This window comes from Trifolium pratense, linkage group LG5 (assembly GCF_020283565.1).
Source record: "Trifolium pratense cultivar HEN17-A07 linkage group LG5, ARS_RC_1.1, whole genome shotgun sequence".
NCBI lineage: Eukaryota > Viridiplantae > Streptophyta > Magnoliopsida > Fabales > Fabaceae > Trifolium > Trifolium pratense.
The window spans coordinates 56,496,714-56,520,149 of record NC_060063.1 but is presented as its reverse complement, the minus strand read 5'-3'; the positions used below and the strand labels follow the sequence as shown (position 1 = coordinate 56,520,149).

At 33.2% G+C, this 23,436-nt stretch overlaps 3 protein-coding genes and 3 pseudogenes across 4 annotated transcripts; 5 read left to right on the top strand and 1 right to left on the bottom strand.

Annotated features, from left to right (window-relative positions):
* Nucleotides 1-204: 204 nt before the first annotated feature.
* On the top strand, nucleotides 205-6,705 carry LOC123885595 (1-aminocyclopropane-1-carboxylate oxidase homolog 1-like). Of its 2 annotated transcripts, none has more exons than XM_045934879.1 (3): nucleotides 205-902; nucleotides 1,403-1,724; nucleotides 4,746-6,705. In XM_045934879.1, the coding sequence occupies exons 1-3, from the start codon at nucleotides 361-363 to the stop codon at nucleotides 4,812-4,814; spliced, it is 933 nt and encodes a 310-aa protein (XP_045790835.1). In that variant the 5' UTR covers nucleotides 205-360; the 3' UTR covers nucleotides 4,815-6,705. The 2 variants fall into 2 exon arrangements, with proteins under 2 accessions (XP_045790835.1, XP_045790834.1); XM_045934878.1 differs by lacking the exon at nucleotides 4,746-6,705 and adding an exon at nucleotides 2,075-2,506.
* LOC123884264 lies at nucleotides 2,603-4,585 on the top strand (annotated as a pseudogene).
* On the bottom strand, nucleotides 4,821-6,650 carry LOC123885594 (hydroquinone glucosyltransferase-like). The gene has a single exon (XM_045934876.1). The coding sequence runs from the start codon at nucleotides 6,648-6,650 to the stop codon at nucleotides 5,253-5,255; it is 1,398 nt and encodes a 465-aa protein (XP_045790832.1). The 3' UTR covers nucleotides 4,821-5,252.
* Nucleotides 6,706-12,259: 5,554 nt separating the features above from the next.
* LOC123885598 (1-aminocyclopropane-1-carboxylate oxidase homolog 3-like) lies at nucleotides 12,260-14,773 on the top strand. Its single transcript, XM_045934882.1, has 3 exons — nucleotides 12,260-12,993; nucleotides 13,635-13,956; nucleotides 14,357-14,773. Exons 1-3 carry the CDS (start codon nucleotides 12,473-12,475, stop codon nucleotides 14,606-14,608), a joined length of 1,095 nt encoding a protein of 364 aa, XP_045790838.1. The 5' UTR covers nucleotides 12,260-12,472; the 3' UTR covers nucleotides 14,609-14,773.
* Nucleotides 14,774-15,216: 443 nt separating this feature from the next.
* Nucleotides 15,217-17,949, top strand: LOC123885592 (annotated as a pseudogene).
* Nucleotide 17,950: 1 nt separating this feature from the next.
* LOC123885590 lies at nucleotides 17,951-20,457 on the top strand (annotated as a pseudogene).
* Nucleotides 20,458-23,436: the final 2,979 nt, after the last annotated feature.

Genomic DNA, 23,436 nt, shown 5'->3' with positions numbered 1-23,436 from the left:
GATTTTGTATCTTCAAGATATCGACCGACTATGAATGTGAAGAATGATTGTTTTATAAGAGAAATGATTCGTATGTCGCGTCTCCCTCTTTTATGATCCTGAGAGCATTTGAGCCGATCTCGAACTTCTCCGGACTCCCCAACATACACTAAACACGATACTGATGTGTTAATATATACTAATAATAAGTTGTTTAAAATTGGTATAGTTGAAGGTAAATCACATGTGCTATGTCAGACACCAGACACGTTTTCAATCAGAAGTGTCGGTGCTACATAATACATATCACATAATGGATGCAGATCCACAAAGAGATTTAAACTTGAAAAACTGTATCCACAACAGTGATAAGGAAAAAAAATGGAAATCTCTAAAAACAATGAAACTTCAGTGACAACAAAACATGACTATGATAGAGCAAGTGAGCTCAAAGCATTTGATGAAACAAAAGATGGTGTTAAAGGACTTGTTGATGCTTCTGTCACAAAAATTCCTCGCATGTTCCATCATAAATTCGATAAGGATTCATCTTCAACTTCAAGCAACATCACCAAACTTGATGTTCCATCTGTTGATCTTGTTGATATTCATCAAGATCCAACAAGAAGGAAAATAGTTGTTGAGAAAATTAGAGAAGCATCTGAGAAATGGGGTTTCTTTCAAATTGTTAATCATGGAATTGAAGTGAGTGTTTTGGATGAGATGAAGAATGGAGTGATTAGATTCTTTGAGCAAGATTCTGAAGTGAAACGGGAACTATACTCGTGTGAACATTTGAGGCCTTTGGTTTATAATAGCAACTATGATCTTTATAGTTCACCTGCTGCTTGTTGGAGGGATACCTTTTATTGTTTTATGGCTCCGAAATTTCCAAAACCAGAAGATTTGCCATCAGTATGCAGGTATGTTAGATATAATCTTCAAGTTTAAGCTTAATGACTATAATAAATCTTTGTCGTGTCACAATCCTTAATATTGCTGTGAAGTATGGTTAAATATGATTGATATAGCCTAAATTGTAGTCGCAAAGACATTAAAAACTCCGAGCCCTATTCTGGTTACAGAGTGCGGGTAGCCGACAAGTAGGTTAGCAAACAGGTGAATCAATAGGCTTTGCTCCTGCTGGAGCTTCCAGGAGAGAAAGAGTACTGGCCTGAAAAATAATTGATTAGGATTAGTCTCCGACTATAGAGCGACGACAGTACATTTCTATTATTCAAGCTTAGAGTTTACAGACTACAACTTGTGTTCAAAATTACCCCTAAACAATGAGCTCCGCTCGAGCGACTTGTCAATTTATCACCAAACCTCGAGTCATACCTAATAACAATATCGTATCTTTATAACAGATTTTGATAACAGCTGAGATTAAACCTGAGATATTATGTGCATATGGTTGCAGAGATATAATGCTGGAATACACAAAACAAGTTATGAAACTGGGAAATGTATTATTTGAGTTATTATCAGAAGCACTTGGACTGAATCCAAACTATTTAGGTGAAATGAGATGCAATGAGGGACTTGCAATTGTTTGCCATTACTATCCTTCTTGTCCTGAACCAGAACTGACTTTGGGATTAACCAAACATACTGATAATGACTTTATCACTGTCCTTCTACAAGATCATATTGGTGGCCTCCAAGTTCTTCATGAAAATAGTTGGGTTGATGTATCACCTGTTCCTGGTGCTCTAGTCATCAACATTGGTGATCTTCTACAGGTAATTTTTATCGAGATTCGTTTTGATGGATCGTCTGTGTAAAACTTTTTACATTGTTAGTTAATCACAATTCATCATTTTTTTTTTGTTTACAATGGACCTGAGGATCGAATCCAGAACCTCTAGCATATTACTCAAATCCCTCACCACTATACCAATCATCGTGGCTTCAATTCATCATTTTTATTTGGATAATTTCTTGTGATTGACCAGACTTTATTTACTTCGCGGCCGAACTCAGGATTATAAGACCCTTTCCCTTAGGAACCAGAAGGTTAACCCAGTAAAAAAAAAGCATGAATATTTACCTTTTTTGTTGATTAACTAATTAACAAATTTGTTGAAAACAGCTTATAACAAATGACAAATTCAAGAGTGTTGAGCACAGAGTGGTGGCAAACCATGTAGGTCCTAGAGTATCAGTTGCAAGCTTTTATAGCACAAGTTTTCAGCCATCAACAAGGCTTTATGGTCCTATAAAAGAATTAGTATCAGAAGATAGTCCTCCAAAGTACAAGGAAACTACAGTTCAGGATTATGTTGAATTCTCCATGGCAAGAGGCCTTGATGGAACTTCTCCTCTGCCATATTTCAAGATTGGAAATGTGGTTTAACTTGTTTACAATATAATTAAAAGAACTTTGTAAAATTTACTTTGCTATATTTGTATAAGTAATTAAGATTATAAGAACACAAACCTACTTTGCTATATTTGTATAACTTCTATTTGTACACATTTTCTATCTGCTATTATTGATAGCTTTTTCTATTTACAGCTTAAATTTGTCACTTTCTTTGTTATTTTCATTCTTTTGTGTTAACTTCCTTGGCAAGTAAAAGATGTAATGTGTGTAGAGATAGAGACTCATGCTCAAAAAATGGAAAACAAGTCAAAGCACAAAGCTGGCCTTATCCTTTCTCTTGTGGGTCAAACTGACGGGGTTAGACAGTGTAGCCTCTCCTCATATTTTGATACCATTTTATTTTTATTATCTTAGCTCTTTAATTCGTTGAATTTTCCGAACAATTTGTTTTTAAGTGAAATTCATTAACCATTTTAATAAAATCAATTGATTTTTTAAAATATTTTGTTTACTATGATATTGGTACGAAGTTTCCACCGCCGTTAACGATAACTAATCTCCATCAGAGAACTTGTGGGACACACAAGGTGGATTCTCCCACATTTACATTCACATTCAATTCACGTGTAAGTAAAATCAATTTTTTTACCGCACAACCAATCATGCACTTAATAATTGTGTTCCAAGTTTAATCCATAAAATAACTTGAAAAATCTCCTATGCATGTCTCAATTATTTTATGAATGAATCCAATAGTGTCCCAATTATATAACATATCTTCGGACAGATAACAAATCTTCCTCATTCTACTCATACTTCTAGGTCTAGTAGTACCAACAATTGATAAAACCGAAATGTCAATGACAAACATATGTACATTGATGGAACGCAAAGCATTTGATGAAACAAAAAGTGGTGTTGAAGGTCTTGTTGATGCGGGGGTTAAGAAAATCCCAAGCTTATTCCATTATCAACTTGACAAATATGACAAAGCATGCAGCAACATACACATTCCGGTCGTAGACCTAGCAGATATCGATAAAGACTCGAGCAAGCGTCGAGGAACTGTTAACAAATTGAAGGAAGCATGTGAAACATGGGATTATTTTCAGATTGTAAATCATGGCATTCCTTTGAGTGTTCTTGAGGAGATGAAAAATGGGGTGAAGAGGTTTCATGAGCTTGATACAGAAGCTAAAAAAGAGTTTTATTCTAGAGATAATAATAGATTATTTATTTATAAAAGTAATTTTGATCTTTATAGCTCACCAGCACTCACTTGGAGGGATACTTTTATGTGTTACTTGGCTCCTGATACTCCCAAGCTAGCCAGCAGATTTTCCTGCAGTGTGCAGGTATGTATACATGCATGTGTAGATAGATAGATAGATAGATAGATAGATAGATAGATAGATAGATAGATAGATAGATAGATAGATAGATAGATAGATAGATAGATAGATAGAGTATCTTAAATGAAAGCCGAGACATTGAGCTCAAGTGGTTAATGAGTTCCCCTTAGGGCGAATCGTTCGGGAGAACCTGAGTTGGATTCCTGGTGGAAACAATTATCGGCCAGACTTTACTTACCTCGCAGTCGAACTCTAAATTACCGGAACCTCTTCTTCTAGGAGCCAGATGTTTAATAAAAAGAAAAATCTTAAATTCAAGTGGAATTTCACATTTATGTTTGCCCTAATTTTTTATTTTAAGGCATACATAACACCTATATTGGATACAAATCTCAATTAAGCTGTATAGAATTTAAAATCAGTAAAACAAATGACGTATAAACATCAACTAATTCTTGTATTGCAAAGATATATACTGCTGGGATATGGAAAACACATGATGAACTTAGGGACATTACTGTTTGAGTTATTGTCAGAAGCTTTAGGTCTGAATCCAAACCATTTGAAAGATATGGGTTGTGCTGAGGGGATTATCGCTCGCGGCCAGTACTATCCACCTTGTCCGGAACCAGAATTAACTGTTGGAATAAACAAGCATTCTGATGATGATTTCCTCACAGTTGTTCTCCAAGATCATATTGGTGGACTCCAAGTTCTTCATCAAGATAAATGGGTTGATTTAACACCTATACCTGATGCTTTGGTTGTTAATATTGGTGATCTTTTGCAGGCAAGTTTTATGTATGCTTATGTGCATATTTTTATAACATAAACCAAATTACCATGAAACTTTTTACTCCCTCTGGTCTTATATAAGCAAATATTCATTTTTCAGATAATTGAATAACTGATATACTTGGTCTCTATATGGTCTATAGACCAGATACATCGATCAGTTATTCAATATGAATCTGAAAACAGAATCTTTACTTATAGATGAGACCGGAGAGAGTAAACGTTTATGTATTATTTGTATAACAACTTATGGATAAAGATATAGCTAATTATTGTATTTTGAATTATAGCTTATAACAAATGATAGATTCAAGAGTGTTGAACACAGAGTACTTGCAAAAGGAACTAAAAGGTTATGATAATTCTGTACAGGTTATGATAATTCATCCTCAAAACTCTATGGACCTATAAAGGAACTAAAAGAAAAACATAAATCATTTGATTACGCTCATAAAGAAAAACAGGGAAACAAAAACAAAAAAGAAAACATAAATCATTCTCTAAGGAAGAATGTTTCAGTCAAGTCGCTCATAAGAAGATCAACGGTGCCTTCAAGTGGAGAAGCATGAATTGAAAGATCAACATTTGATTACGCTCCAAGCTTGGCTAAGAAATCAGCACATTGGTTATCTTGTCTGAGGGTGTGGCTAAGAGTAACAATACTTTGGGAAAGCAAATCCTTTATGTCTTGGATCAACGCAATATATACATGAAACTTGACGGAGGGACATTGAATAAGGTTATGCAGAGTAATGAATCCGAGTAGCAAACCAGCTCATCAATTGCCAATTCTTTTCCTACACCAACTTTTTCCACTTGAGTGCCAATTGAGAAATAGTCTTTGTAGAGGACCCATCTTCTTTGACTGCATTAGAAGCAGCTTCTTTTAACTCCTTCATATTTTTGCGCAAATTCTCGCCTTCTTCTCCTTCCATGAGACACTTGATCACCTTAGCAACCTCGACCCTTTCCACAATGTCATTTTCATTAACTTTTGGCCTTAATCCCACTTTCATGCCTTCACTCAACAAAACCGCATTCATTTTCTGCTCAGCAAATAGAGGCCATGTGATTATTGGTACACCATGCACCACACTCTCGAGGATTGAATTCCAGCCACAATGAGTCAAGAACCCACCAATTGATCGGTGACTAAGGATTTGAATCTGGGGTGCCCATGATCGAATCACAAAACCTTTCTCCTTGTTTCTCTCCAAAAACCCGGAAGGTAAAAATTGCAAAGGGTCAATATCATTTTGTGCCGAAAGATATGCAGCATCGACTGAACTACTTGGTGCTCTTACTACCCATAAGAACTTATGATTACTCAACTCCAAACCCAAAGCCAGCTCAACAATTTGTTCCTCTGAAAGTGTACCCCCACTCCCAAAAGACACATACAAAACTGAACAAGATTGTTGTTTGTCCAACCATGACAGACACTCCAACCCTTTAGCATCAACATAACTTGTTATTGTTTGGATGATTGGTCCAACAGGATAAACAGAAGGGTTGCCCTCATTAAGTGCTTTTATAGGACCCCTTTCCATTTCTAAGAAGCTATTAACAAGAATACCATCCGCAATACGATAAAGCTTAACTATTTGAAGGAAATGTTTGTAATCTTGACTTGATCTATCTTGAAGATGGGTAGAGAGATCCCTCCCATGAAGTGGTACACAACCTGGTAATTTTATAGGCTTTGGTAGATCTTTGAACTCACATAACGTTTCCTCATCCAACTTAGGCAAATAGAAGCTCAAAGACAGTGTAGTAGCTGATACAGGGGAGTATATATAGGATAACATATTCAATTCCTTAGCAAAGACTAGTGCTTTAACAGCTAAAGGATCAACCACCAAGGCCACAAGGGGAGCCCTTATAGATAAGGAGTTCAAGGCCTGATTTAAATAAGGTAGAGAGTGAAGAATTGTGAGTTGAATGCTCTCTATGACAGAACTCCCTTGTGGTAGGTCATTGGGGTTCAAAGGTGGAAGAAAAGTGTAGTTGATGTTTGATGGAAGAGTTTGAAGGATAGATTTTGAGGCACTTGAGGGAGACCCAAGTGTGGGAATGAAACATGTGACATGAATGTCTGGATGGAGTTGAACAAGTTGCTTGGAAAAATGAAGAATAGGCACTAAATGGCTATGCCCAACACCTGGAACAACTGCAATGTGAACTGTTTTCTCCATGGAAATTTGTTGTTTAGTACAGCTTATCTTGTTAAGTGCTTTTGTGTTTTGTGTAGAACTTGTGAAAGGAAAATAAATAGAGAATGGAACTAACGTAGCAATAGTATATAGTATGTATGTATGTATGTCCTACAATGACAGCAAGCATCATTGTGTACATCATATGATTGGGAAATTTGACCAGACATGGTGGGACCAGGATTTACTACCGTTCAAAAATAACGCAGTAACAAGCAGTAATTGATCTCGTCCATTAATTTCACATCGAATGTCTATGAATACATATGCATCAAAATGATTTTGACCATTCATTTAAATCAGATGGTTGATATTGTAAATGTTTTAACGTTGATTACCAAAAATAAATAAATAAATAAAAACATTAGCTGTTTATTAATTAGCCCTTGCTAATCGCATGGTTACCAAAAATAAATAAAAAAGAAAAACGTTGTGCGTGATCTGTAGAATAAAAATCTCAATATATATTAATATTAAAGATACGTACGGAAAAAAATAATATTAGGAGGGTATCCAACGTGAACATTATTCTATAGTTTTCAAACAAAACAAAAACAGTCAAAACAATATTAATAGGCTCGGTTTGGTATTGGTTTGGTCTGATGGTATTGGCTTGAAAGTTGAGAGTGTGCTCCTCCTTAAAGTTTTAGATTCGATTCTCTTTAGTGTCAATTTAGGTGAACTTATTTAGCTTCTTAAAAAAAATGAATACTTTTTGAAAAAAAATTCCTATATCATGTAAAAATTAAGTTTATACTAGTAACTAAATATTATTTATCAAACTGGTTTACAAAATAATTTTTGAATTTTGAATTTTTTTTGTAAATAGACGAAATTACAAAGTTATCATAAACTCTCACTCACGAGTCTTATCCATGGAGTTTTATAGTAGCATTGGTGGATTGGTGGAAACTGTCACATAAGTTTTATTTTTTGACGTAAGTTAGTTCTCCTCTATACGTAATTGCGAGACTAATTCTTCGAGTCTTGTGATATTCAAATGAGTGACAATCTCTACCTAAGAGGTTTTAAGTTTTAACATTGCTGCATGTATGAACCATAGATTGAATTGAATTGTTAAGCTAGAATATCTTAGAATTGGAAGTCGGCCTAACTTAATCCTACAAACCTGACTTGTAAGGTGATGATTGTCTCTACTTTATAAACATATATTCAGGTCATCTCGCAACCGATATGAGACTTCTTAATATTTTTTTTGAACAAGCTAAAATGAAATATATTTACTGAAATAGCCTCCTCTGCACAAGACGTACCGAGGTCGACTACAAAGGCTTACAACAAGTAGTACCGAGAATCAAAAAACAAATTATACAAGGCTCAAACACAGCAAATGACTAGACCACCAGCTATGGTAGTTTGAGACTTCTTAACATTATGGTATCATAGCCGAGTTAAGGAATGAAATATGAGCATTTGCCTCAGACTCGCGCTAGGCATAGGGATGGCAACGGGCGCCCATGGGTGCGGGTTTGACACTTACCAAACCCACACCCGAAATCATCACCCAAACCCAAACCCAAACTCAAACCCAAACTCAAACCCAAAGGTTGTTCGGGTGGCAAAACAACACCCACGCCCACACCCATTGGGTTCGAGTTTTTCCACCCAAACCCAAACTCGCAGCACATTTGAAAATAATTTGCAAATTTAAGAAATTAAATTCCAACATAGACTTTGAATTAAATTACAACTAAAATTAAGGTCTTCCAAGGAAATTCAAATATAGACTTTCAAGAAATTACAACATAGACTTTCAAGAAATTAAATTACAACTAAAATTTAAGGTCTTCCAAGGAAATTGAAGGAGACTATGGGGGTAATTAGGTAATTATAAAATATTTCGGGTGGATGTATGGGTTTCGGGTGTGAGTTTGACTTATACCAAACCCACACCCATATTATCGGGTGTCACCCGAACCCAAACCCAAACCCAGTCAAATCAAGTTTCTCCCGTTGACTTGAGTTTGGGTTCGGGTGAGTCTCTCGGATTTGGGTTTTTTTGCCATCCCTAGCCTAGGCATGAGGGTGGGTAGAGAGGCTTAATTTGATATCATGAAAATGGATAGTTGGCTAAGAAGCAAAAGTCTTCATGTTTATTTTATGAATTGTACAAGTAGGTAGTGCGCTAAGGGTCTTTTTTGTTCAAGTGGATTATCTCTTGTATTTTTTTCTTTCCATTTCACATATATAATCATATTTGGTTGTTAAAAAATGTTGAGGTATTAGTTTAATGGTAAGAAAAATGACTATTTTATAATGTTATAGAGATTCAAACTCGAAATCTTGAGATTATAATGTTAAGCTCTTACCACTAAATTAACACCTCAATTTTTTTATTTCTTATCATTTTTATAATGACAAATATTTTAAATGTATAGAAAAATTTATTGAGAGAAATTAAACCCTTATATATGAATATCAGTTAAGACAAACAAAATATTTTAAAATGAGTATAATCGATTATAAGAAGAAAAAAATGGGTATGATAGTGAGGAGGTGATTGAAATTTTAGTGAAGGCAACTTCCCTTAGTTAAGTTTGATCTACAAATGTGTGCAAGTTTTAGTTAAATTTCTAGAAGAATGTTTGACCTAATTCGTTCTTATAATTTCAATTTTGTGAAGTGACGGTTTTTTGAAGGATTGATTTTGCGTTTTAAAAATGTTTAACGGCACAATTTGTTATTCGGCTACTTTTTATTTATGTGTAATTACCTTTAATATATTTATCAAAAAATTAAAAATTGATGAAGAACATTCTTTAAAAATTTATTTCTAGCCCATATTTCTTTCAATGTACAGTATTCTCAATGTCTGAATATCTTTAGCTCTTGTACCAAGATATGAATCCTTTGGGTTTATTAACAAGCAAAAATAGACTCTTTTTGAGAGTTTATATTATAAGTAACTTCAAAATAAAATTAGTTGATGTATTTGGACCAAATACCCAGTATATTTTTTTTTTAATCAAACAAACTTAATGCATTTCATTAAATATTAAATGTTCAATACATAAGGGAATAATATCAAATCTATGGAAGTTAGCTCAAGAATTGGTCACCCTAGCAAGAGTATAAGCAACCGAATTCGTTTGCCTCCTAACAAACTTAACCTCAAAGTTTAGAAAAGACGACATAAAAATAACAATATCATGAACAATTGAAAGAAACTCAGAATTGTCTCTACGCTTCATGTGAATAGCATCAACCAACACCTTCGAATCACTTTCAAATTGAACTCGATCTAGTCCTCTATGTCTAGCTTCTTTCATAGCTAAAAGTAATGCTCATGCTTCACCCTCTAAAGTTGAAATCACAGACTGCTGGCATAGCGTCATACCAGCCATGAACTGACCATTACTATCACGAAAACACAATCCCAATGAGGTTTTCCCAGAGCCAGTAACGAAAGCAACATCAACTTTGCATTTTACCCAACCTAGATTTGATTTTACCCACCGTAATAGACCTGCTTCTGTAACCATATTCACAGTGTTACGCTGTAGTTTATGAATTGAGTATCAATCTTCCAAGCATCAAAGACATGTCTTTTGATTTGGCTCGGCAGCCGGACATTGTCATTCCAAATTTTATCATTATGATTGTGCCAAATGCTCCATAGTAAAATAGCCATTCTTCCAATAGTATCACTATTTTCATTGTTGCACAAAACGAAAATACGATCCATAACAGTATTTTGCTGGTACGCAATGTTATTTAACACTGAACAAAGACCAGTTGCACACTAATTATCACGAGCTACTGAACAGTTAAAGAACATGTGTCTAACAAATTTTGCTACTTGAAAAATTAAAATAATGACTAAAAATTTGAAGAAAAAAAATTAAGCCCAAAAAATCATTTTTTTTTTAACAAGGGGGTCTAAATATTACTTTTATGAAAATATGAAGTCCAATACATTTAAACTTATTTTTATTACCAAAACAACTTAACACAATTCAAATTTGCTGCGCACATAAAATTAAGTAGAGTAGTTACATTCGAATATCATCTTTTTCTTTCAAAACTTTTGGCTTTCTGCATTTTATTTGAAGTAAAGTAGTTACATACGAAGATCATCTTTTTCTTACGTTACGCGGTTAGCCTGTCATAATTCGGTTCGTATTTTATCCTTACTCTCAATCATCGAAAGTTGGACACTTCCTCTATTTTTACTCGATGTGGCCTCCAGGAAACGACTTTCCTTCATTGTGTTGAGGAATATACATTCTCTAGAAACATTTGGCACCACATTGAATTCAATGACCGAAGTTTCTTCTCTTTAATTGACGCACATGATTGGTCAGACTGTGCTCTCAAAATATTGAAGATATGATTAAGTATATGAATGGCTTTTCTTTGTTTGAAAAGTGAAGGATTTGAGTTTGAGCGGCTAAATGGCATTAGGCGGGATAATGGTGCATGATTTGGCACCTAATTGTGATTAGCTCATGTCAAAATATTGATTTAGCCTTTTAAAATCCCTCCTTCAAGAACTTACTCTCGCAAACAAAACCTAAATTCTATTTCGTAGTTTAAAGGGGAGGGGGGTATGATGGAGGGATGGGGCTATGGGAGTAAGAAAATATATAGAAATCTTTCATTTTTTGAATTTTAGTTTTTGCATTTGCAGGGACTAATAAATAATTTTTTTTGGTAAGAGGACTAATAAATAATTGCATATTGCTTATAATTAATAATTTTTAAATGTAACCAAAAAAATAATTTAATATTTAAAGCAATATAAAGACATAAATTAGATTTGTAGAATTTATTCAAGCTTTCCAAAATCCTCCTCCCCATCACAATTTTTTTAGTGAATTTATTCAAGCAATATTAATGAGATTGTCCCACAAAAGATTTTTCAGTGATTTTATCTTTTTCCTTTTCCACGAAAGTCCCAATCATAAAATAAATCTTTTGACAATTTGACTAATCGTCATTTTTTAAAAATAAATGTTCTATCTACAAAAAAAATTGTTCTAGGTAGCTTAGATTGAGACGGATGCATCTATTTAGAGGGTAAACTTTAGATTAATGTCTAATGGGATTGGTTAACTAATCAACATTCTATACACAAATTGTGAAGTTTTTTTTTTTTTCTTAACCTTTGATTTTCAATAAAAATGTTATAATAATTTTGGCTGAAAAATATTTTCAATAAAGTTCGACCAAAAGTTATTTTAGTTAATAATCAATTTGTTTTGGTTATTAACCCTCTGGTTCTCAAGGAAAACGGGTTCGATAATTCAGAGTTCGGCCGCGAGATTAGGAAAGTCCGTTAAAAATTGTTCTCATCAGAAATCAGACTCGAATTCTCCCAAATGATCTGTTCTAGGGACCTCATTAACCATTAATTTATATATGACTTGGACACTTCAAATTTGTGTTTGACACGACAACAATACATTAATTTTAATGTCACTTTCTTTAATTATCATTGATGTTGATGCGTCAATATCAATATTGTATATGATGTTTGTGTTCGATAAGCAGAAACTCTCACTTAGATATTAGAGATGACAAAGACATGTCATTTCAAACCCTCAGTATTGTAAAAAAAAATATGTTAGTAACTCATTTTTCTACTTAAGCACTTCTAGCTCCAAAACAATTACAAACATAAGAAAAGTGAGAACTACTTTGTAGCTTAATTAATCTGAGTCCAATTAGTTGTTTATATACGTAACTCTTAGGGGTCACATGTAATAAGAATATAAAATCTTGCTTTTTCTACTAACTCTTGTAGTTACCACTTCTAGCTCTATCCAGAAACCACTTCAAACATGGGATCCACCAATACAATCAAGCATAACTTTGATTTCCTATTGAGTGAACGCAAAGCATTTGATGAAACAAAAGCAGGTGTAAAAGGACTTGTTGATGAAGGACTTAACAAGATCCCAAGCTTTTTCCATCATCAACCAGACAAATATCAGAAAGCCAACAACACAAGCCATGTTATTCCTGTCATAGACCTTGGAGATATTGATAATAAAGATTCAAGTATTCATCAAGGGATAGTTGACAAAATCAAGGAAGCATGTGAAACATGGGGTTTTTTTCAGATTGTTAATCATGGTATCCCTTTGAGTGTTCTTGAGGAGTTGAAAGATGGTGTTAAGAGGTTTTATGAGCAGGATACAGAAGTCAAAAAGGCTTTGTATTCAAGAGATGTGAATAGATCCTTTATTTATAATAGTAATTTTGATATTTATAGCTCACCAGCACTTAATTGGAGGGATACTTTTGCGTCTTACTTGGCTCCTGATACTCCTAAATCAGAGGATTTTCCTGCTGTGTGCAGGTATGTATGCATATGTATAAAATTTATGTGGTCGTTGAACTTTGGTTACTATTTTTTTTTGTTGTATTAACACTTCAGATTGATCTAATGCGTGTTTGGTGTCTGATACATGTTGGTACAAGTTTTGGACACCGCCGACTTCATATTGATTTAAGGCGTGTGTGGTGTCTAATACGTGTTGGTACAAATTTCGGACACTGACACCGTTCCTAACATATCATTATACCATTTTTAAAATTATTATTGGTGTTAACGTGTCAGTCTCAATGTATTTGGTGTCTGCGTTAATGCTCATAGGACTTTAGTTAAGGTACTCAACTTGGTCTCTTTTTGTGGAAATGTCAAATGACAATGATCGAATCTTAGTATATCACGACAACATGATCACTCCGTCATTCACAATACTTCATTGTGTATTCATACTCAAGCTTTGCCTTTTGCTTATTACATTATCTTTTTTATCTTGTATACTCCCACCATCCTTAATTATAGTCCAGATACATTAATTATGCAATGAACCTAGAAATCTGAAATTTTCTTATAAAATGTCACGGAGGGAGTAAATGGAACAAATTGCCGTAAAACTTATGAAACTGAATTTAATCTCAAACATTTTTCTAATTTGCAACATATTCTTGCAGAGATATATTGCTAGAATATGGGAAATACATGATGAATCTAGGGACTCTACTATTTGAATTGTTGTCAGAAGCTTTAGGTCTGAGCCCAAACCATTTGAAAGATATGAATTGTGCTGAAGGGCTAATTGCTCTTTGCCATTACTATCCACCATGTCCAGAACCAGAATTGACTGTGGGAACAACCAAACATTCTGACAATGATTTCCTCACAGTGCTTCTCCAAGATCATATTGGTGGCCTCCAAGTTCTTTATGAAGATAAATGGATTGATATTAAACCTGTTCCTGGAGCTTTAATTGTTAATGTTGGAGATCTTTTGCAGGCAAGTTTTCTGTATTCTTATGTGCATATTACTATTAGTAATGTTCCATTTTATTTTAAAAAACTCGGGATCCGACCCAAGGACCGACTAATCCAAATGACATCAATCCTACCATCAACTAACATTGAAATAAAGTCAAAGTTTTGCTATGAATGGACCAACCTAACACATAAAGTGATATCAGAATGATTCGAACCTGAGACCTTAAGATGAACACACTTCAAAGCAATGTTTTAAAAACTGGACCGAACCAGCCGTTTTAACCGGTTGAACTATGAATTGTCCAGTTTTTCAATTGGTTTGATCTCAATTCTCACATGTTCGATTTTTAAGATATTGATTCGAAGAAACAATAGTAGATGTAAACGTATAGCTAATTATTTGTTTGTTTACCTTGTAGCTTATAACGAATGACAAATTCAAGAGTGTTGAACACAGAGTACTTGCCAATCAAGTTGGTCCAAGAATATCTGTTGCATGCTTTTTCTGCACAGGTCATAGGTCATCCTCAAATCTCTATGGACCTATAAAGGAACTATTATCAGAAGACAATCCTCCCAAATACAGAGAAACCACAGTTGCTGATTATGTAGCTTACTTCGATGCAAAAGGACTAGATGGTACTTCAGCTCTTACACATTTCAAGATTTGAACAAGACAATGTGGTGAAGAATATGTTAACTCATAATACAAATAATTGAATAAATTTAGTGAGTTTAAAGTGGTGTAGTTATTCATAAACTTTCCACATGCAATGGATTAATTGCAATTTTAAACATTCACTTATTGAAAATAAAGATCATTTTTGCTTATGGTAGATCAGTGTTTTTCAAGTAAACTCACTTTTATTCAATGCTCTCGGACATTTTTTTCATCGTTATTTGGTATTTTACAGTCTTTTAAACATCGAGCTTGAAAGACGAAAGAGGTCTATGTTGAATTTGAGTTGATCTCTATTGTAAATCAGTATGGTACAAAAAATGTATACAAATTGAAGCAAGAACTGTTATTATTTAATGAAAAGATCATTGATCAATACATGTGTAAGTATTCGATACTCGCGATCAATATAACACACTTCATATTTATGTCCAAAATGTGTTAGTGTTTGACTGAGTACATTCAAATATTTAATTTTCTTAAATTATAACTAATGTTGGCGGTGTCAATCAATATCATATTCGGTGTTTTTGTCCGTGTCCATGTTTCATAATGCTATCAATTCTAGTATTCTACCTAAAATGTAGCTCATGCCTAACTCTTTGGTCTCATATATAATTATTGCTTCTTATAACCTCTTCTAGTTGCCATTTCTAGCTCCATAACAAAAGAAAGAAAATGGGATCCACCAATACAATCAAACCTAACCATGATTCTATATTGAGCGAACGCAAAGCATTTGATGAAACAAAAGCTGGTGTAAAAGGACTTGTTGATGCATGACTTAAGAAGATTCCAAGCTTATTCCATCATCAACCTGACAAATATGAGAAAGCTAACAACACTAGCCATGTTATTCCTGTCATAGACCTTGTAGACAAAATCAAGGAAGCATGTGAAACATGGGGTTTTTTTCAGATTGTTAATCATGGAATCCCTTTGAGTGTTCTTGAGGAGATGAAAGATGGTGTTAAGAGGTTTTATGAGCAGGATATAGAAGTCAAGAAAGATTTGTATACAAGAGATAGGAATAGATCTTTTATTTATAATAGCAATTTTGATATTTATAGCTCACCAGCACTTAATTGGAGGGATACATTTTTTTCTTACTTGGCTCCTAATACTCCCAAACCGGAAGATTTTCCGGTAGTATGCAGGTATGTAGCACGGACACCTAATTTAGAAGGCATGTCTAGTGTCTGACTCATGTCAGAGTCAGGCACCAACACAGCACCGATGTAGGTGATTATATTCATTATTATCGGTCAACGTGTGAGTATTAGTGTCATCTCTGATGTTCGTATCTATGTTAGTGTTTTACCGGACTTAAGTTAAGGTACTCTAATTTAGCTGGTTTGTATGATTGAAGTGACAACAAGGTCATTCTGCCTCATACAATACTTCTGCCTCTGATCTCATTCTAACTCACACAAAACAAATATTAGTATAAATTTGTATAAAAATCATTCTTTAGTCAAACTTTACTTATCTCTCGGACGAACTTCGTATTAAAATAGGGTTAACACCAAAACAATTATAATATCCAACTGATACAAATTATAATAGGTATAAAATTGAATTTAATCATCAAATTTTTTTCTAATTGACTGACTACTTATTCTTTCATTGCAGAGATATACTGCGAGAATATGGAAAACACATGATGAATCTAGGGATTTTACTATTTGAATTGTTGTCAAAAGCTTTAGGTCTGAATCCAAACCATCTAAAAGATATGGATTGTGCTGAAGGACTAGTTGCTCTTTGCCATTATTATCCACCATGTCCTGAACCAGAGTTAACAGTTGGAATAACCAAACATTCAGATAATGATTTCCTCACAGTGCTTCTACAAGACCATATTGGTGGCCTACAAGTTCTTTATGAAGATAAATGGATTGATATAAAACCTGTACCTGGAGCTCTCATAGTCAATGTTGGAGATCTTTTGCAGGCAAGTTTTGTGTATTCTTATGTGCATAATGAACAAAATTCAACATGGCACATATTGACCAATCAGAATGTGTTCTACACTAAGTAAAAAAGATCAAAACTACTAAAATAGGACACACCATGCAACCTAAAATGGCTAATGTAATTTATCATGGTGCTGTTTTGGTTCCTGTAATTAATCAAATCTCTTGCAATTTCAACTTGGTTCTTAGCATGTAGCATGCATTATGTTAAGAGTCCTATAGGCATGAGATAATATGGTATGAAAATGTATTTATAAGTATGAGGCATTTTTAAAGCATACAAATTCATTTCGTAGGATTGAGTTAGACCCAACTAGAATTTTAAGATAGTATTAGAGTCTATTCAGGATCTATTGGACTACCTGCTATCAGGTCACGCTCCATATGTCCAGTTTTGAGCATGAGATGGATGTGTTAATTAGGAGTCCAATATTGAATGCCATATGGTCTGAAAATGTGTTTATAAGTACGACGCATCTTTCACCATACAATTATAGACCCAATATTGCTTCAAAAAAAAGTATAGACCCAATATAAATTCTAATTTTTATCTTCAATCTTATTTTAGGTGTTATGTCTTTTGTGAGAAAAATTCTAACTGCAGAGAGGTAGAAAATAATAGATGCAAACATATTGCTAATTATTTTTTTGTTTACTTTGTAGCTTATAACCAATGATAAATTCAAGAGTGTTGAACATAGAGTACTTGCCAACCATGTTGGTCCAAGAATATCAGTTGCATGTTTTTTCTGCACAGGCCATAGGTCATCTTCAAAGCTCTATGGACCTATAAAGGAACTATTATCAGAAGACAATCCTCCCAAATATAGAGAAACCACAGTTACTGACTATGTAACCTACTATGAAGCAAAAGGACTTGATGGTAGTTCTGCTCTTACACATTACAAGATTTGAACTGGACAATGTGGAAGATGAATGAACCTACTATGATTGTGATATGAACCAGAAATATGATGTGGTTTCAATATCATTAAATGGATGAATTGTAAAGTATAAATATTCACTTATTGAAAACAAATAATTTTTTTCTTTTGGTTTTCTGGTAATCTAGAATTTGGCTGGAAAGTTAGTAAACTCTAGACAATAATTGTATCTTGATCCATCTAATACCTCTCTACAGATTTGTGTTCAACATGTGTTAGTGTTGACGGGTACATTCAAATATTATATTTTCTCAAAGTATAACTAGTGTCGATGTATTTGTGTCAGTCAGTATCATATTTGGTGTTTTTGTTTGTGTCCATGTTTAGCGCCATCAATTCTACCTAAAATGTTAGCTCATGCCTAACTCTTTGGTGTCATATATGATTATTTCTTCTTATATACACTCTTCTAATTGTCATTTCTAGCTCTGTAACAAACGAAAGAAAATGGGAACCGACGATACAGGCAAGCCTAACCTTGATTCTATACTGAGCGAACGCAAAGCATTTGATGAAACAAAAGCTGGTGTAAAAGGACTTGTTGATGAAGGACTTAAGAAGATCCCAAGCTTTTTTCATCATCAACCAGACAAATATCAGAAAGCCAACAATCCAAGCCATGTTATTCCTGTCATAGACCTTGTAGATATTGATAATAAAGATCCTAGTATTCACCAAGGGATTGTTGACAAAATCAAGGAAGCATGTGAAACATGGGGTTTTTTTCAGATTACTAATCATGGAATCCCTTTGAGTGTTCTTGAGGAGTTGAAAGATGGTGTTAAGAGGTTTTATGAGCAGGACACAGAAGTCAAAAAGGCTTTGTATTCAAGAGATAAGAATAGATCCTTTATTTATAATAGTAATTTTGATATTTATAGCTCATCTGCACTTAATTGGAGGGATACTTTTATATGTTACTTGGCTCCTGATACTCACAAACCAGAAGATTTTCCCGTAGTATGCAGGTATGTAGCACGAACACTTCAGATAGAAGACGTGTTTAGTTTCTGACTCATGTTAGAGTCGAGCACCGGACACAGCACCGGTCTAGGTGTTATACAATTTTTTGTTAATTATTACCAATGTCGACATGTGAGTATTAGTGTCATCTCCGGTGTTCTTATTTGGAGTGTTTCATACGACTTAAGTTAAGATACTCAAACTTATCTTTTTTTATGAATCTAAACGACTAGAACTGAATCTCAGTGATCTCGTCTTCTATATAAGAAAAATGATATTTTTATAGTCTGACACAGATTATAACAGGTCTGAAATTCAATTTAATCATCATTTGTTTCTTTTTCTAAATGGTTACATATTCTTACATTGCAGAGATATACTGCCAGGATATGGGAAATACATGATGGATCTAGGGACATTACTGTTTGAATTGTTGTCAGAAGCTTTAGGTCTGGAAATACATGATGGATTGTGCTGAAGGGCTAGTTGCTCTTTGCCATTATTATCCACCGTGCCCTGAACCAGAATTGACTGTGGGAACAACGAAGCATTCTGACACTGATTTTCTTACAGTGCTTCTACAAGACCATATTGGTGGCCTACAAGTTCTTTATGAAGATAAATGGCTTGATATAAAACCTGTACCTGGAGCTCTGATAGTTAATGTTGGAGATCTTTTGCAGGCAAGTTTTCTGTGTTCTTATGTGCATATTACTATTTACAAGAAACTGTTTCTACTGTACCATAATGAACAAAATTCAACATGGCACATATTGACCAATAAGAATGTGTTTAAGTAAAAAAATACCAAAGATACAAAAATAGGACACACCATGCAACCTAAATTGGTTCCTATAATTATTCAAACATCTTGCAATTTCAACTTGGTTTCAAGCATATATCAGGCATTACATTAAGTGTCCAACATTGGATATGAGATGTGCTATGAATATGTGTTTATAAGTACGAGGTGTCCTTCAACATACAATTTGATTTTGTAGGGTTGAGTTTGACTCGATTCAAATTTAAAGATGATATTCGAGCCTATTTAAGATTTATTCACCTACCTGTTATGGGGGCGCTCAGGTCACGCTCTAAATGTTCGATCCTGGGGGTGTGACCGGTTCATTAAAAGTCTAATATTGAATTAATATGGCCTAAAAATGTGTTTATAAGTAGGAGCCATGTCTCATCATTCAATCTGGTTTTATAGGGTTGAATTAGAACCAACATAAATTCTAACAACTTATCTTCCATCTTTATTTGAGGTGTTAAGTTATGTGTTTTGTGCCTACTATTGTTTCTTACTCTACAAGTAAATTGTCTAGTTCTACATACACTAGATCTCTCAAACTGATAGGAAATGGTGTCTTTATTAGTAAAAAATAGAGATATACTCTAATTACTAAGATAGGACACTGCATAACTTGCAGGGTCTGCAACTTCCTATACTAAAAGGGCCTAATTCTTTCACAAATGACTGGCTTGGTTTCCCTCTTATCAGTTCAATTTCTGGTTTGGTTTTTAAGATATTGATTGGAAGGATCAATAATAGTTGTAAACATATAGCTAATTATTCGTTTTTTTACTTTGTAGCTTATAACGAATGATAAATTCAAGAGTGTTGAACATAGAGTACTTGCCAATCATGTCGGTCCAAGAATATCAATTGCATGTTTTTTCTGCACATTTCATAGGTCATCCTCAAAGCTTTATGGACCTATAAAGGAACTATTATCAGAAAACAATCCTCCCAAATACAAAGAAACCACAGTTAATGACTATATAACCTACTTTGAAGCAAAAGGACTTGGTACTTCTGCTCTTACACATTACAAGATTTGAACTAGACAATGTGGAAGATAAAAATGTTAGCTCATATAAATAATTGAAGGAATTTGGTGAGTTGATGATGGTGTAGTTATTAATCAATTCCATATGATGTGAACTAGAAATAAAATGTGGTTTCAATATCATGCAATGGATGAATTGCAAAGTATGAACATTCATCTTTTGGTTTTCTGGTAATCTAGAATTTGACCGGAAAGTAAATAAAGTTTATAAACAATAATTACTTCGGACAATATTTAAATTTGTATTCTTTCGAATGATTCATTTTTAACTAAAAGTCAAAGATAATTTGCTTATATTAGATCAATGTTTTCCTAGTAAACTTGTTTTAAACTCAGAATGCTCTCAGGACCTTATCATCAATGGTCGGTATTCTACAATCTTTTGGACAACGAGTCTAAAGCCGAAAGTAGATATTGAAACAAAGTAGAGCTGCATTGATCGTGAGAATCGGAGGATTAATACCGAAAATATAAATAATCTTGATTCATGAAATTAGAATTGCATAATATGCAGCCTATAAAAAAAGAATTGTAGAATGTGATGTAACTTTCCTAAAACTAAGGGAAAATTGCTTTTTCTTAACATGCTAGTAGTAATGCTTCATATAATCATATCCAAATCAAATGCTTGTTTAATTCTAGTATTCAATATTTATTACTATATTTTGATCAGAATTACCTGAGTTAACATTATTTATTGGAACTTTTCAACATTAATTAATGATATATACGCATAATGATCATTTGGATCTTATTGTATTATTATAGTACTAATTAATTTCCAACAAAAAGGTATGTTTGTGATGAGGAGAAAGCAAATATGTGTACTACTTTGATGGATGAAAGTTCATTCTTTTTTAAACTTATATGATGATTGATTCTTGCATTTGATATCATTTGATGTGAGTTATGTTAGCCTTATCATCAAGTAACCCCGGATTCCTAGACAATCTAAAAGAGAAAAGAAGAAACATGTATTGGTTTTACAAGTCAGCCTAAAGCATCATAGTACAACTATAGCAGCTTGGTGATAAAAGAAAATACGAGTACATTCTTATAATCTCATACGACTAAAAAATCTCATATGACCAAAAAAAAGTTATGTTTGATAAGCGTGTTTCAAAAAGAACTTTAGAAATAAAAGGATGGAAAATGAAAATCGATATAATTAATAATTTGTTATATTTTTTTATTTTTGGACAGATAACAATAAATTTGATACTGCTTTCTTTGTCACATATAGATTCTTTTCACTAGAGGTAATCATTTTTAAAGGACCGACGAATATTAAATGTGAGTACGTACCTTTTATTTATTTTTTGTCAAGTAGCCTAGTTGCTGGAAAATCCAGCTTAAAGGTGAATGAGTGGAGTGTCCAAGATTCGAACCCCCGCTCCTGTACATATGATGCAATGTCTCTGCCAATTGAGCTAAGCTCACGGGGACAGTGTATATACCTCTTTTAAACAAAATTAGAATGTAAGTTCGCCATGTTATGAGAATCGAGTTCATTTCGCTAGACTTAACTCTATTTAATTAGTGCTCGATGGTCGCTCCATTTTATTATATCTCTATTGTATACTATACATGGTAGTTGATTTTTTTAACTCTTTAATCATTAATGTCTTTTTTCTTTTATTATAAAACAATTTAACAATCACAATCTATCAACAACAAAAAAGAAAGAGTTAACAAAATTGGAGTGATAGAAAATTTATCAAAGAAATACTAATAATAAAATTTGAAAAACAAAGTAAGGTAAAATAGGAATGGAAATATGACTAGTTAAGTAATGAATGAAACAATCCCCTTGAATATAGTATATACCTTAACGGATAGTGACATTGCAATATATACAAGAGTTAAGGCTTAAATTTGAAATTTTCTTGTTATTTACTTTAAGGGATGAAATTTTGATCATTAAATTACATGAAGGAATAAAAAAAAATGCACATGTACTATAATAAGCAAAACAAAAACAAGACTACCTGGTTACTATTTTATCAGAAAATGAATAAATTGACAAAAATAGTTTCAACTTAACATGCTACTGTAGCTAGTATTGGAAAAGGTCTCAACTCTCAACATACCAAAAAATAAAGTCTCAACATCACGTTATATGTGATCATTAAATAAGTTGTTCCCTTTCATTACTATAAACATAAATAAGCGTCACAAAAGACTTAAAATTGAAGCAGAAGTAGGACCTTTATCATTAAAAAGGTTGGTAATATACAATAAATGATCTACCATTAATTCAATTCCATACGTTCTTCACTCACCTACATGAAACCCCTATACTTTACTCTTATTTATTTCTTCATCGGAAATCACCATCAATCACCGAACAAACTTTTAATAATACAAATAAAATATGATATATATATATATATATATATATATATATATATATATATATATATATATACTAAATCAAATAGTCTACGCAGCACAAGACTCAAGACGTGCCATAAAATGTTTAAAATAGTACAAATAAAAAATAACAACCAACAATGAATTGGTCCAAGTATATATGTTCTCTTAAGCATGTCGTTAGGGGTTCGATTTCTGATAGAGAAAATTCAGTTGGGATAAGAGGATTCAACTTGTGTGCCCTACAGATTCTCCGACGTTTGTCTCAATATCATGGTAAACGTAAAAAAAAAAAAACTACTAATATGTCCCCCTAGTTATTAAGTAATCAAATATAATAAAAAATATAATTTAATTTATATACATTATCAATGTAATATTATTTTACACATACATATATTTGATACATCATGTAATGTGTTTTAAAACACATGACATGTCATATTCTTTAAATGATGTGTCAACACATTATTAAATGTATGTGTAAAATATATTATTAGATGTGTAAAATAACTTTAAAATGACGGTGCATAATAATTAAATTAATAAAAATATTATAATTTTTTTTAATACAGTAGTTTTTTTGCTTAAAAAATATTTAAGACACCAGTTAGTATGATGAACCATAAAGAAAAATTCACCAAACAAAGCATGTCATGTCTTTTCTCATTGAAAGCCAAAGATTATTACTAATGTCACTACACTACTTCA

Bases quoted from the DNA above. Each gene is read 5' to 3' on its own strand.
- LOC123885594 (XM_045934876.1), bottom strand. From the start codon at position 6,650: ATGGAGAAAACAGTTCACATTGCAGTTGTTCCAGGTGTTGGGCATAGC.
- LOC123885598 (XM_045934882.1), top strand. From the start codon at position 12,473: ATGGGATCCACCAATACAATCAAGCATAACTTTGATTTCCTATTGAGT. The intron at 12,994-13,634 runs GTATGTATGCAT...ATATTCTTGCAG, and splicing joins GATTTTCCTGCTGTGTGCAG to AGATATATTGCTAGAATATG. The intron at 13,957-14,356 runs GCAAGTTTTCTG...TTTACCTTGTAG, and splicing joins ATGTTGGAGATCTTTTGCAG to CTTATAACGAATGACAAATT.
- LOC123885595 (XM_045934878.1), top strand. From the start codon at position 361: ATGGAAATCTCTAAAAACAATGAAACTTCAGTGACAACAAAACATGAC. The intron at 903-1,402 runs GTATGTTAGATA...ATATGGTTGCAG, and splicing joins GATTTGCCATCAGTATGCAG to AGATATAATGCTGGAATACA. The intron at 1,725-2,074 runs GTAATTTTTATC...TGTTGAAAACAG, and splicing joins ACATTGGTGATCTTCTACAG to CTTATAACAAATGACAAATT.